The 14,997-nt window shown below is 50.8% G+C and overlaps 1 protein-coding gene across 1 annotated transcript in view; it reads left to right on the top strand.

Annotated features, from left to right (window-relative positions):
- Window positions 1–13,729, top strand: part of LOC119092372 (carbonic anhydrase-related protein 10) — a 54,312-nt gene extending 40,583 nt beyond the window's left edge. The window contains exons 5-11 of the mRNA XM_037215336.1: window positions 1,203–1,418; window positions 3,009–3,101; window positions 5,838–5,904; window positions 11,353–11,507; window positions 11,736–11,855; window positions 12,545–12,590; window positions 12,721–13,729. Coding sequence (XP_037071231.1) covers window positions 1,203–1,418; window positions 3,009–3,101; window positions 5,838–5,904; window positions 11,353–11,507; window positions 11,736–11,855; window positions 12,545–12,590; window positions 12,721–12,743 — 720 coding nt within the window. The 3' untranslated portion in view covers window positions 12,744–13,729. The remainder of the gene's footprint in view (window positions 1–1,202; window positions 1,419–3,008; window positions 3,102–5,837; window positions 5,905–11,352; window positions 11,508–11,735; window positions 11,856–12,544; window positions 12,591–12,720) is intronic.
- Window positions 13,730–14,997: the final 1,268 nt, after the last annotated feature.

Below are 14,997 nucleotides of genomic sequence, written 5' to 3'. Positions count from 1 at the left end.
CCCGTTAACTAAACACGAGAAGCTGCTGATGTTATTCACGGGACCACTAAACGCGCGTCGCCGGCCACTTAACCTGGACGTACCTGCTTTGGATCACGCTGGCTTTGCTGTTGCTGTTATTTATGATGGAACGATTGAAATATGATCAATACATGATAGATAAATAGGCTCAATGCGGGGTCAGTTCCGTTTGCTCTGTCCACCAGCAGTTCATAAATGGGCGGGAGCGTACGAGCCCGCGTCCACGTGACCCGATTCACCCCCGCCAGCTTCGAAGGTCACCTCACCAGCTCCAGCGTAGAGGTCTCTAGTGCGAACCCCTCGCCGATTCCACACATAATGTGCCACAACAGAAGCAAAGCAAAAACGAAACGGGCGAGAGGCTTCTTACGCAGTATGCAACTGATATCAAATCATTTTGCAGCGTCTCTTCCGGCTCTTGTATTCGTTTGAGTGATACGAAGTCATATTACGTGTTACGATCATATGACGAGCATTCGGCCTTTGCTTCGTAGCTTGGCATTTGAGAAGCCTTCGTGTCCGCGATGAACGGCCGATGCTATCGAAAGCGTGCCGCCGGTACTCTTCCATTGTTAGATGTCTGCTAACGTTGTTTTGGGCAGTTTTGAGGACTTGAACTGACATGTCCTTAGCATAAGCTGACACGCTGCCAGTTGCACCTCATTAACTTTGGTTCGTGATATGCCACTTGGGGGTAAAATGTATGCCATTTTCAAGATTTGACTTCATGTGAACTTGACCTCGGTTGAGCTTGCCAAGCGAGGTTTTAGGTTGATGACGTGATATGTTGCATGTGTGAGAGATCCAGTGGCATTAGCTTATTTAATGTAACGCCACAATGCAATATTCCCGCAGAGCTACTGAGATACTGCATGCCTTAGTGAAGGGGTTCCGGGGTCAAATACTCCTTTTACGGCGCGTCTTTCGCAAGCATATCGCCACAGATGTCGCGCCAGAGTTGGTGCATTCCTTCACGGCTGTCACCACAACTATTGATCGCATCCGACTTTAGGGATTTTCAACCAGGCTACAAGCTCCTGGTCGGGTCATCAATTCTATCCTGATCATCAGGCGTCAGCTCACATACCCTGACGTGGCCTCCCATGGGAAGAACTGACTCGGCTGGCTAGAACGTCTCTCAACCGACCCTACCTGACCCCGCCTGATCTTTCTGTGTGCAGATAAGTGGGACGCTGAACAACACGGGTCACGACGTGACCTTCTTCGCCGACCAGAGGTCGTCCTCGCCCCTGATGGTCAGCGGCGGTCCGCTCTCCTATCAGTACAGGTTCGAGCGCTTCCACCTGCACTTCGGCACCGTGAAGCACCAGCGGTCCGGCTTCGAGAACGCCACCGGCTCCGAGCACCGCGTGGACGGCCAGCAGTTTCCGGCAGAGGTCAGAGGCAGTGCTCTGACCCGGGGTCGGGTCAGATGTCGGGCTTGGCGGAAGCGATTGGGAGGCGGGGCTTGACTGGGGCCACGTTAGAGGTAGAACTCGACGGTTCAGGTCCGAGACCGGGGTGAGAGTGGTCAAGTATGAGGCCGGGGCTCGGCGGAGGTCGGGTCAGGGACCGGGGCTAGGCAGGGGTCAGGTCAGAGACCGGGGCTCGGCAGAGGTCAGGTCAGAGACCGAGGATCGGCAGGGGTCAGGTCAGAGACCGAGGCTCGGCAGGGGTCAGGTCAGAGACCGAGGCTCGGCGGAGGTCGGGTCAGGGACCGGGGATCGGCAGGGGTCGGTCCAGCGACCGGGGCTAGGCAGGGGTCAGGTCAGAGACCGGGAATCGGCAGGGGTCGGTCCAGAGACCGGGGCTCGGCGGAGGTCGGGTCAGGGACCGGGGATCGGCAGGGGTCGGGTCAGAGACCGGGGCTCAGTAGGGGTCGGAGCAGAGATCGAGGCTCGGTAGGGCTCGGGTCAGAGACCGGGGCTCAGCGGTGGTCGGGTCAGAGATCGGTTCCCGGTAAAGATAATGTGGGTCAGGTCGAAGATCGGTTATCCACCGGGGACGGGTAGGAGTCTTAAAGGTCGGTCGGGAGCGGAGGCCGGGGTCGGGGGCCGAACGGGGAAATGTCAGGTTCCACGGTCCCAAAAAAGTCTGCCAGCGTGGAGCACTCGACACGAAGACCTTAACTGCTAAATGTGATGATCAATCACAGTATTTTTCTCGTAAAACAAATGGAAGGGAAGACTGAGCATCTGATCGTTTCAAACAATCTGAATGAGGACTGTCCCAATGCATTCCGTTCGTTGCCGAGTCGTCAAGCATGACAAACTTTTCAATACTAGAACACGTAAACACACGAAACTTATCCTGCACAACATGCCGACTGGCGCACCCTTGCATTCTCGGACTGGCCATCGGCCGAGCGGTATGCCAGGCAGCTTAAAATGCACAGCATTCGTACACTCTTTGAAAAATGTTACATCGCTCACCCCGTCATCATGTGACCGGATGATATCACGTGGGCCTCGGTCGCCCGGCCGGCTGTGCGAGCGGCACCGCTGTGTCAGTCAGCGGCGCACCCGACCACGGCGCGTGAGGGGCACCGCCGCTGCCGCCACAGTGCACTGCCATCAGCATGTAAATGCGCGCCGTTAGGAGGCTGCGCTGGGGCGGAGCGGCTGTTTGGCGATGCCGTCGGCGGCCCAGGCGGAGACCTCACCCAACTGCCGGCATTATCGCCATAAAAGACGACCGCCGTGCCGCCGAACTGCGTGCGGATGCCCGCGGTCCGGCGCACGCGGACGGTCCCGAGGCGGCGAGGCCGGCCCCAGCCGAGTCAAGAGTCGCGCGCCAAGTGCTCCCGGTTGACTGAGGCAGCCAGATAATGCCACTCTTTTCAGGCCCTGAGACGAAGGAATGATCCGTCCTCAAGTCGCTGGGCCGCATGCAAAGGAGCGTTTCGAAAACACCAACTCAAGCGACGGGGAATTGATGGCGCTCTGAGATGGAATAGACAACCCGACTGCATGTCTGTTGTGTTTCAGATTCAGCTGCTATGTTACAGCAGCCTGTACGACAGCTTCGAGAAGGCCGTCCACCAGCCGAACGGTGTGGTGGGCATCGCTATTCTTATTCAGGTACGATGGGCTGTTCTACGGGCATTAAAACGCAGTACGGAACTCAGCTAAGTGGTCAAACAACCCAAGCGCAGCTTGAGGCTTCGAGCGCTGGCAATGTAGCATTTTGCTTGATAACGTCTTTGAATCGGTGCTTCGTGATATATTAAAGCTAGATAACTGTCAACAAAAGAACTCTGAGCTCATAAAGACTGGATTCAGGTTTCAAACCCTTCGGTTCGGACATGAGCCGCAGTTTTCGCACACTTAAGACGTCCTTTTGAAGGCGAGATATGTCAGCTGCTTTAATAGCTTTCGGTCATTAGTGTTGATCGTATCGATCACAGCATCTTATATGTGCATTACCAAAACCTACGACAGTTGTAAGATAGGGTAGGCGCTGCCAAATCTAAGAGTCTTGACATTGATGCATTTGAAATGAGCACGACATTCTTCGAATGACAAGGTACGCTTCCTTTCTTGAAAAATGTTGTAGAATCTCCTTATTTGTGTCAAGAACATCCTTAAGCAGAGTTTATTATGCACACCATGAGCTGGCCATCACAAATGGGCTGCCGTGATTCACCGGTAAATGGTGACTCCATCCTTTCACGAGAAAGGCCAGGTTGGTTTTCGCCAGTTTGGCTTTACGTGCGCTGCTGCGACAAGATGGACAAGCTTTCTCTCCTTGACCCGCTGCCAGCTGGCCTTCCTATGTCAGTCTCGCCAAACAGTACGTCCAGTCTGAGTCTCGCCTAGCCCGAGTCTCCCCAGACCACGGAGACAGCAGACGTGGCGGGGCGTCTCAGGATCGTTCTCAGTCGTTGTGAGAGTATCCGAGGTGGTTCAGCAGGATGTTTAATCCGCGCTCATTGGCGATAACCCGTGTCTCACTCGAATCAATGCAGTGCGCTCTCTTATTTCCTCTTTTTAATCTTCTATCAGTATTTCCGACTCATTGGTCCGTTACAGGTAAACATGGGCACGACGATAATCATCTGAGCACTAACCGAACACCATAAGTCAGCCGGTCGTTATCCACGATCACAAACACATCGCGTCTGCCTCGTCTTTTTTCGATCGATCAATGGACATCGGACTGATCAGTGTTTGTCCAGGACTGATCTGTGTTTGTCCAACACGAGAAGTGCTTGGCCTGATCATCGGAGCCAGTTTCTCGGCTCGGTTGAATATCTTGGTTTAGTCTTGCTTTACTATTTTTATGTCGTTAGAAGGTCATTCAGCTGGAATGGATGTACATGACGTATTGATGTGTTGGCTAGCTGTATCTGATGCCCTTCTCGGGTTGAGTTTTTTCGACAGCCTTAGGGGGCAGCACCACAAGGCTTCTGTACAGATACCAAATCAACACTACCGACAGTTTCTTAGTCTTTGAGTCCAAATCACTTCACCAGCTGCAGAAAATCCGTTTGTGACGTATGTAGTTTAGCTATAAGTCACTCGATCCCTTATGTAATTAGGCCAAGGAGCTCAAGTGACCCTTGTTACGCAGACTTACTTAACTCTTCATACACAAATACCTTCACTCTTGTGTTTATATCTGTTTTATACAGCTCATCGGGCGTGCTTCGCCACTTCTCGCAGTCACTGTTTGGGAATCAGCATCGTATCACAAACTGACTACGCTAGTGTCATAACTAACTTTACTGGGTGAAGTCTGACGGAAGTGAAACTGTAGATCCAAGGTACTCTCTCACCAACTCTCAATTATAATACATACTGCGTGGTTTAAGCATTTGAGAAAAACCGACGTCACCAACGTAGGCCCAGATAATCTTAAACCTCTCCAAGGCTGCTCACCGCGTTTCAGACGGAGGCTCCAAAAAGACTCTAAAAATGTCGTCGCCATAAAAGTAAGAGAACTTGGTGCCACCTCATTTCCCATGCATTGGCTGCAGCAGTAAAGCGCGGTACGGAAGGGGAGGGCAGGGAAGAGGCTCTCCAAACGCCGGCCACAGAGACGGCCAACTCGGCGGCGAACCCGGTGTGGCCAAATTGTCGCGGTCAAAATGGCGCGACGCATAGGCATTCCAGACATTTTATGGCTGCGGCAAGTCCTATTTCGGGATGTCTGCGCCATTGCGGTAGCGTTGAGTGTCGGTGACAGTGCAGAAAACGTCTGAAGGTGACGAAAATGTTTGCCTTGGACTAGTCGGTTCTAAACGCACTGGGTGAAAAACGTGAGAGAATACGGCCCTGCTTTAAGGCTCTTGCAGGCGAAAAACATTCAGTTCGTTGGCGTCTCCTCTATGACGTTGCCTAACGTTAAAAATTCCATGAAGCTGCTGCACGCTTTCGTGGTAAATCTTAATTGGGAGTAACATTATGATATACGATCACAGCACAAAACGACTGAAATTAGTGAGGGACTTAATGAAATGTTACACCTGTGCAGCCCGTAAGAGATGAATCTTACTAGCTCGCTCTTAACAAAATTGCCTTCCGTGATACTCATTGCACATTATAACCTGACTTTCGGTTGCCGTTCGAGCAACTCTCACAATCGAGAATTATCCATTTCCGTCAAAAGAGTTGATATTAAACTGACGAAGTTAAAGCAATCTGCAGCTTCTAACCTCAGGCACGGCAATCCCAAAACAAAACATAGTCGCCGTTCCACGCTCCCAATCCCCTTTTCAAAAGCATCGACCCGTGACGAAATGTTCCCCTATTGGCAACGCTTGTAAACTGTTGACCATCACGCGCAGTGAGTCTATTCCGTTTTCTCCGTCGCAGATGGGCGACGAGCCAAACCGAGGGCTGCGGATCATTACGGACGCCGTGACCAGGACCACCTACAAAGGTAACCGCTCCGGTGCAGCGTGCTGGTGACCTCAGGCTACGGCCGCTTAAAACGAGCAGAAGCGACAGTGATGTAGGGTGCTGGTGGTGACGCCAGGCTTTACGCACTTGCAGGGAGAAATGCTACAGTGATGCGGGTAGGCGTGTGCAGGAAGTCGCAAGAGGGGAATACAGCTCTACTTTTTCACCAAAAGAACATTTTAGCGTATCGTGGGCGCAAAAAGTTTCTTGCATTAAACAAAGCGGCATGTTTTCTATCAAATCATTTCGGATATCTACCTGCATGGGTGTAATCGTGGGGATTTGGGCTGGATGACATTTCTCCCCCTGATTATCCGAAAATGAAACATTTTGTTCTCTATTTCTAGCTGAAGAATGTATACTTTAACATTTTCCATTCACAATGTCATTTTCACGCCAGGTTATACCCTCCAGAATTCAGTTTGATCTTCCAATCCTGGTTTGTCTCCTTTCCCAATTTCAGAGGCATGGTTACAGACACGTATACCTCGTTTTTTAGTCGCGGACTTTTACTTGCATCCATACATGCATCAATTTTATACGGAAAGGGGCGACGTGCCCCGTTGTCCCCCCCCCCCCCTCCCTCCTTGGATGCGCTGCTGGTGGTGCGACTTGCAGTTGGATCATGATAGATCAGCGACTGCACCGCTAGCGTCCGTACAAGCAGTTGGTGACCAGAGACTGAGCAACCACAACTGTACCGTGCCTGAGGGCGTGGTCACGGAGACTGAGCGACCACAACTGTACCGTGCCTGAAGACGTGATCACGGAGACGGAGCGACCACAACTGTACCGTGCCTGAAGACGTGATCACGGAGACGGAGCGACTTTTGAGCCCCCAAACTTTTAATCGATAGGTTTTGGAATCAGAGCCCTGGGACCTTTCCGAGATAAGGGACACTGAGAACACGTGTCCGTTTTAAGTGAAGAAATGTCGACAATTAAAAAACCGCATGGGCGCCTTCTGATTATCTAACAAAGGGTCTTATCCTAAACAGGGCCTCCTGTTCAAGGAAGGGGCCTCCTGATGCATAGAGTTATCCTAATCCAGAACACGCTTTCAATGCTTTCCATTCACGAAAGGGCCTCCAAATATACCCCGGGGGCCTCGTTATCTCAAAACAGGTCATCCTGATCCGGAGCCATGCCCATTGGACATATGAAAGGACAATACGGAGGATGCCCCCTAACCCATAAAAGGGCCTCCTAATTTGAAATGGGTCCTCCTGAGCCAAAAAGGAGGCCTCATTAACATACATAGGGCCTTTACTCCCAGCTGGGCTTCGACTGATTGGCCTGGGCTTCCTTAACAAGGTGTTACGTTTAGTTTGGGAAAAAGGGCCTCACAAAAATTTGGAGAGAAAAAATCATATTCTTGCTCCCCTTACTACCAGCAGGGGGCAACTGCCCCTCTGCTCCCCCCCCCCCCCTCTCCCTTCCTCTCTGCTACGCCGTCTTTGGCTTCGATCCCAACATCCGATCGTGGAACTCGGGCTCAACGACATAATTGTGTGACAAAGTTTAGCGTACCGCACTGTTCGGCGCGGTCTGGCGGACTTTTCCGTAGGCAGCTGCTACATTGGTACAGCCTTTTAGCTCCTTTTACCCGCACTTTGCGGGCTTGCGAGCTTTAAGGTGGCGTTTCTAACTCACGTCCATAAGTGGCAGTGCACATTCTGTCCACCTCACGCCAGGTATAATAATGGCCTGACTATAGGTGTTCACTGGAGGCATTTTCTCTGCATCACGACAATTTTCATGACAGTTTTGAACGATATGGTGTGAAATCCCCGTTAACAGTCGCGAAAAGTGCGATGAATATTTCCCCAAATTTTTTTGCATGCGCCAAGTCCGCCTATTTCTAAAACACAATGGGGGCCAACAAAGAAAGAAGGAAGCCTAGTGCCGTGGCGGTGTGGAGGTCTATCACACTTTTTTCAGCGATGTCCGAGTACAGTGGTGTGTAACTATGTGTTTTGAGCGTAATGTTGTGGTGTATGGTTCCACTAATGTAACAATACCGGCCAGCAGCGCGCGTTCCGCGGCACTGACTGTCGCCGCCCGCCGCCCGCGCCGGCCCTAGATCGCCGCGCAGTGCTCCTCAAAACCGACGCTGCTCCGAAATCAGAAAAGCTAGGAACACGTTGGTGTTGCCAAAATACGTACAATGGATGCCCCATAGGTTATTTAAGATTTTGGCTTAATTTTACAATGTGCCAAAGAGGTACCTTCAAAAAAACATTAAGGCAGTCGCATGGACCCCTATCAGGGCGAGCGTCAGTGCAACAGGGGAAGTAAACTCGTCGTGATGTTATAATGCTGCGATAAAAAACCGTCTTGTAAAACAGCTCACATGAAACTGCCCGATTGATTGCACTGCGTAGTTTTCAAAGAACTGTGCTTCACATTTCTTAAAGTAGCGCATAAACCCAAGATAGTGATTGTAAAATGTTACCTTATATGAGGCGTGACGCCTGGGCTGCTCATTTAGGACATTATAGCTCATGCTGCACTCACTTGGCTGGGAACCTTGAACGAAGCAGACAGATCCCGGTGATTCATGAGTGTCTGCTACGTCACGTGCGGTTCGGCTTTGTCACGCGCACTCACCGCGCCGTCTCCTGGTCAATGTGCGCCGTCCCGCCTCGGGCCCAGGCAGACCCTACCCTACACCGAGTCAGACCGTGTCCTGCACGTAACCAGACCCTCCCCTACACGGAGTCAAACTCTCCCTTCATATAGTAAGGGTCTGAGTACGTGTAGTAAGCGTCCCTTCCCCACACGCAATCAGACTCTCCCCTGCACGGAGTCAGACCCTCCCCTATACGCAGTCAAACCCTCCCCTGCACGGAGTCAGACCCTCCCCCATACGCAGTCAAACCCTTCCCTGCACGGAGTCAGACCTTCCCCTATACGTAGTCAAATCCTCCCCTGCACGGAGTCAGACCCTCCCCTGTACGCAGTCAAACCCTCCCCTACACCGAGTTAGATCCCTCTCCTGCACGTAATCAGACCCTCCCCTACACGGAGTCAGACCCTCCCTTCAAAGAGTGAGGGTCTGGGTACATGTAGTAAGAGTCTCTTCCCTACACGTAATCAGACTCTCCCCTGCACGGAGTCAGACCCTCCCCTATACGCAGTCAAACCCTTCCCTGCACGGAGTCAGACCCTCCCCTATACGCAGTCAAACCCTTTCCTGCACGGAGTCAGACCTTCCCCTATACACAGTCAAACCCTCCCCTGCACGGAGTCAGACCTTCCCCTATACGCAGTCAAACCCTCCCCTGCACGCAGTCAGACTCTCCCCCATACGCAGTCAGACCCTCTGCCACACGTAGCCAGACCGTCCGCCCCACGAAGCCAGGTTCCGCGGCCTATTGAGCCCTGATGGCCGGCAAACGCCGAAGCCGTGTCCTCGTTAGATGCTGTCGTCCGCTGCTGCCTGCCATCCGTTTCACTGAGCGACCTCGCGCGGCCAACGGCGACGGCGCCGGCGACGCTCGGCCCGGCCTCATTTCACTAACGCGCCTGGCGCGCCCTCCGGGAGCGCCCAGCTAATGAGCCCCGCAGGAGGGCCGACTCCTCCAGGCCGGCTGGCCCCGAGCTCAGGCCGGCCGGGCGCCAACCACCGACGCCGCTCGGCCGGTGGCCGCTCTGGATCGGCTCGAGTGCTTGTTTGCCGGGCCGGAGCCCCGAGCGCGCGCAGCCGACGCGCAAACAGACGGTGAAATGCCACGACTTGTGTAGGATTGGGAACAGTCACGGTAGTGAGCGCGCTAATTTAGATCAAGTTCTGCTTTGGAAAGGCGACATTGGGGCGTGGGATTGTAATTTCAGGTAGATGCCTCGCCGTTTAACATAAATGCAGATTAGAGCAGAAACACCAGCATCTTACCATGTTTTATTCCAGCTTAACTTGCAGGAGCGCCATCTCGGTCACCGTGAGCCCTGAAAATACATTTTATCGGTGCAGATGAGAATGCGGCCTTATCCTGTGTTGCATCGATATCATGTTCTTCGGACTCCAGTGCAGTCTACAACCGGTGCACAATTTACTCCTACGCTACTCCGACAAGCTATATGCATACCAGCTCCAAACGACCCGATGCTAAACATGGCTGCAGGCCAGCCCCACAACGCCCGTCACCCTTCCTCAGTTAATGGCGTGCCGGAATAGACTCGCGCCCTACGCGTCGGTCGCTTTATTTGTTATCATTTGCCAGTGTGCCAGAGCAGAAAGCTGTGCATCTCTGAGACAGGATATGCATATTTTTGTGTGCAAAAATGTTGCAAAAATGGCACCATGAATGCATCAGCTAAAGGCCAGCCAAGCATCGGGATGAGAACAAGGGAGGCGGGTGGGTCCGTGATGCCATGGCACTCCATTTCCATACTCGTATTTCCTGAGCATTTCCCCTACGGTGACGCATGCAAATATGGTGGTGTAGTAAAAGTATGTGGATAGACGTATGTAAATCGACTCCAGTTACTCTCGGTTTCAGCACCGTCACCTTCTGAGACGATGCTTTGCCTACGCATCCGAGTAGACTAAGACTTGAAGGATCAGTGTTCCCACCCCAGTGCTCCAAGGATTAGTCGCTGGGCAGGCATTAGGGACCGATGACTGAGAGTGATGAAAGGGGATGGTTGTTTACAGTGGAGTTTTTCATAGATATTTCATGTTTACACTTAACACTATGTAAATAGATATCCACCTTACGCATCACACATATTGTATTTAGATTTTCACATATTACTTATTGTAATGCATGAAGATGGAAATGCCGCTTCCGGAATAAAAGCGCGATTATTGACAACATAGGTATTACATTATCCTTTCAATTTGATCTAGAGAATCGATATGACTGGTGACGTGTTAATTCTTTCGTTCCCTTGCTTGGTGACCTTTTGCGTCTCTCTTTTGGGTTTTTCTACGCTTTATGTACGCTTCATAATCTGCGTCGTACTCGTATTTCCCACTAAAAAGCCACTGTTCTGGTCAAGTGATTGTGCCTTCCTTCACGTCTTTAATACAGCTGCTTCTATTCGAACTAGGCTAAACAAGAAGAAGCACAATCATCGTTTTGCGTTGGTCAGTACGAAAAAGAGAAATGCGCGCGTGCTAGAAACTTAAGACGCATGTGTATGGCAGTCGGCATGATGTACAGTTCTGCAGGTGTTACCATACTGAAAACGTACAAATCCACGCTACAAAAAAGCATGAGAAGCCCAACAGGCGAAATCTTTCAGAAGTTGGCCGCTCTTGTAGTTCGTACACCTAAAAGTGGTACTGAATACATGGCACAAGTTTGTGTATTACCTGAAATAAGCTACGCATATCCCTGATTACTTCGCTGATAATCGCTGGGGTGCCAGGGGTGTGGCGATGATGATTCGTTGTTCAGCGCGCCGCCGTGCTGGCCGCCAGACGACTCGACGCCGCTGGAGAGCATCTCGCTGCATCTGCTGCTGCCCCAAACGGAGCAGTTCCTGACATACGAGGGCTCGCTCACCACTCCGCCCTGCTACGAGACGGTCACCTGGATCGTCTTCAACAAACCCATCTACATGAATCGGCAGCAGGTGGGCGGCGCGTCCCGGCCCGGCCGGCCACTCTGGCGCCAGTGTTTCGTCTTCTCGAGAATGGGAAATGCGTTGTCGTCGTTTCAGACTGTGGCGCTATGCTTGCCAAGTGTAACCCGAGCAATGCGGGAAGACCGCGGATAGGCAACCGAATTAAAACGCGGAGGGCGCTTAGCAAAATCAGACAGCGTCGGGCCCGGGAATGAGCGCGACTTCCCGTGCTGGCAGCTACACATGCTGAAGCGACTGAGGAAGAGCACCGCGGTTGAGAAGCTGGGGAACAACTTCCGTCCTCCTCAGCCTCTTCATCACCGGGTCGTGAGAACCAACATCGACTTCAGACGAAAGGTAACTCACAATGATACGCATGGGATAGCTAATCTATAAAAAAAACGCGACCTGGGATAGCTGCGGTCGCCTAGAGCTGTCTGTCTCCTGCAGTTGGCACTGTGCGAATGCATGCGTTAACGCACGTCAGCCTATGAATAGGTTTTCCAGCAACTTCGACTGTCATCTAAAAACCGCAGTGTGCGCCCCTCAATGTATTAGCGTAATAATCAATATGAATATAGATGTCCAGCCTTCATATTGTTGTGATATTTAGTCTCGGATAGTTGATATTGGTTTTGATTTAAAGTGCGAAACTTCCAATTCTAGTAGCTACGGAATGGTCGAAACTGTCATACATGAGCAGTCAAAACCCTATGTGATCCAACGAGCATGTCGGTACTCGCTTCTTTAGCAAACCAAAATGCATGCAGAGAGGCGTCACTTCTGATATACAGGATGTGGGTTCGAACCTGGCTAACGGCAAGTGTTTCGTCTTGTTAAAAGAGTTGAAATCGTCAAAGCTGTAAAAAAGTATTGTTCTCAACAAGCGAAATGACATTTCACCTGGCTGGTCAGCGCCGATGTCAGCACAGAGCCTAACTTGATTTGCAAATATGCCATCCCGCGGTGGCTGGAAGCATTGCGGCACAGTCTGTCGCGCCGGGCGGCGGCACGCCCGAGGTTTGATCAGCGCGTTTGTGTTACAGGTCGGAAAAGGATGCCCTTCAATGAAACGTGAAATGGGTTATAAAGGTGAGCCATTCCCCTCAATCATTCATGGAAATTTATTGGACGGGAAGCCATCTGTTCTCCTATTGGAGGCTATTTACATAAGATGCGAGTAAGGCGCGTTTGTGGTGATATATTTCCCTTCGCTTTACAGCCAGCAAGTGGTTGGGAGCCTGAAGAGCGGTTCGACCAATCTTCAACTTTGGTCAACAAGTTGAGCAATACTGGCAATACGATTGCAGTACTGAGACGGGAACAGCAATACATTGTGCTCACGATAAGATATTTGAAGCTTTACAGTGTATACTCCTGCTTGCCCCAGCCAATTCTCGCTTGGTCCAGGAAAGCTGCTAATCAATTACAGAGAACAGGAGTTTTGTTTAGTTTGCAAGCGAGCTTTGATATTGAAATTCGCAATTGTACGAAATGCCTTGTCATAGATGATGCCCCATGGTGCAACTCCAATTAGTGTTTTGATGTATTCGTGTCCAGACCAGACTTAATAAATGCAATACACCGTGCTGAAAACCAGGCATTACAATATGCAATTTGGCCTTGGTGAAATGAATGCGTCAACCTGGCTACTTTTTACCAATGCTGAAATGTTTTATGAATCGCGTTCATGTTTCGGAACGAGTGTATCTAATCTGCTTGAGATTCACTTCCAACTTCAAAGCTCGCACATTGGAAATCGTACGACTCAATTTGATCCACCGGCTGAGAACCGTAGCGATTTAGACGGCGCGTCATTTGTGTACGATGCATGTACTAGGCCCGCCGTGGTCCTAATCTCTGGTGGGTGGGTGGGGGCTGGGCGCGCTGGCTTATGGAGAACTGTGACCAATGTGCACTGCCGCGAGGGGCACCCCGTGTAGGCTTGCACCGCAATGTCATTGGGTGTCGACGTGCCTATGTCATGCCATCACACCTTTCAAAGCGTACTGGCTGATTTATGTGCTGTTGTTGCGCTGCTGGTGTGACATAAACGTACACGAGTTGGTGAAACTGTCTAGTGGTTAGAGACTTTGGCTTCCCGGTTTGGGGCCCGGGCTCATCTGAGTTCGGGTTGCGCCGTGATCGAGTGCTGATATGGCCAATAGCACCCTGTAAAGATGGGGCACGATGGCGCACGTGTCTGTTTTCTTGGCACAAAACATACAAAACGATTATACCCAGAACAGGTAAAATTGAACTGAAACGATTGAGCGAAAATATCAGAGATCACCTCTGGCAATATTACTTCCTGCAGATCCTCAGAAATTGCTGCACATCTGTAATTCAGGTAACAGAGCATATTTACACATTTCCTTTCCTTTCTGGCATGTGGACACAGCGGTGTGCATTTTCACCGCATGCTGGACGTTATTGGCACCAAAAGGATGTTGTCATTTGGGATCTAACACACTTTACCATATTTTCCCTTCCCTGTCACACCATTTTATGAGCGAGTGCTTCCCTTTGATAAGGTATAAACGTTGCGCCAGCCACAGCCCACCCCATCATATGCACTAATTCATGGATGGGCTATAGGACTGGAGCAGTTCTTGCACGTGTGCATGCGAGCAAGCTTTTGGTTTAAGCGCCGACTCATTTCCCTCAGCAGAAATACATTATGTGACTTTCACACGATACCACACTCAATCGTCTGTTTCACTTCACCACTAGGTTAATCGTCTACGTAGGATCTCTTGGCCTGTTATGCTCGAGACGCTCAGTAGCTCCGATGTAGAGGTCGCTAATCAGCGTGCTATTCTGATAATCATTGACCATCAGTTAGTACTTGAGATAGTGAATAAGCTCGCAGGCCTGTGTAGACTTCAAGCAATTTTCTTGTGGAAAGGGCGGGGTCGGGAAATTTGGACGATGGGATAAGGCGGATTTTTATATTTTTTAAAAAAGTTACAGCACTAACCAGGGCATATAGAAGATAAGCATTGCACATTGTGCTGTGTGCCGCGATTTAGTAAAGCTATTCTACGTTTTTGTCGGCTTTTCCTCACTGCGGTGTTACACAACCTCGTGGAAGTCATATTTCGATGTCATCTTTAATTGTCATGCTATCTTTCAAGGCCACTAATCTAGGGTTACTTAGGTCATTGACATTATACCAGATAACTTCGAGCTCCGTTTTCCCAGAGGCACATTAGGAGCGTGAATTGTTGTTTTCACCCTACGTTTTTCACAACACAATCATTATTGCCGAACGTACCACTTTAAGGTTTAGCTCGCTACACGTCGATGGTATGGCGGTACTGTGTTTGGTCACGAGGTTCAAATGTCTAGCTATTTCCAGAGTTCGGCAATCAGTTAAGTTCTCGGCAATATGCATGCAAACTACGACAACTGTTGATGGCCTGACATGATCCCCAACCAGAGGCGGCGGATTAGCCGGGGAGGCCGGGCTAGGAGGAGCCTGACCCTACAAACCCTG

This window comes from Pollicipes pollicipes, unplaced genomic scaffold (genome assembly GCF_011947565.3).
Source record: "Pollicipes pollicipes isolate AB1234 unplaced genomic scaffold, Ppol_2.1 Scaffold_3447;HRSCAF=4054_pilon_pilon_pilon, whole genome shotgun sequence".
In the NCBI taxonomy this organism is placed as follows: Eukaryota; Metazoa; Arthropoda; class Thecostraca; order Pollicipedomorpha; family Pollicipedidae; genus Pollicipes; species Pollicipes pollicipes.
Note: the sequence above shows the minus strand (reverse complement) of the source record. Positions and strands in the feature narration are given on the sequence as shown.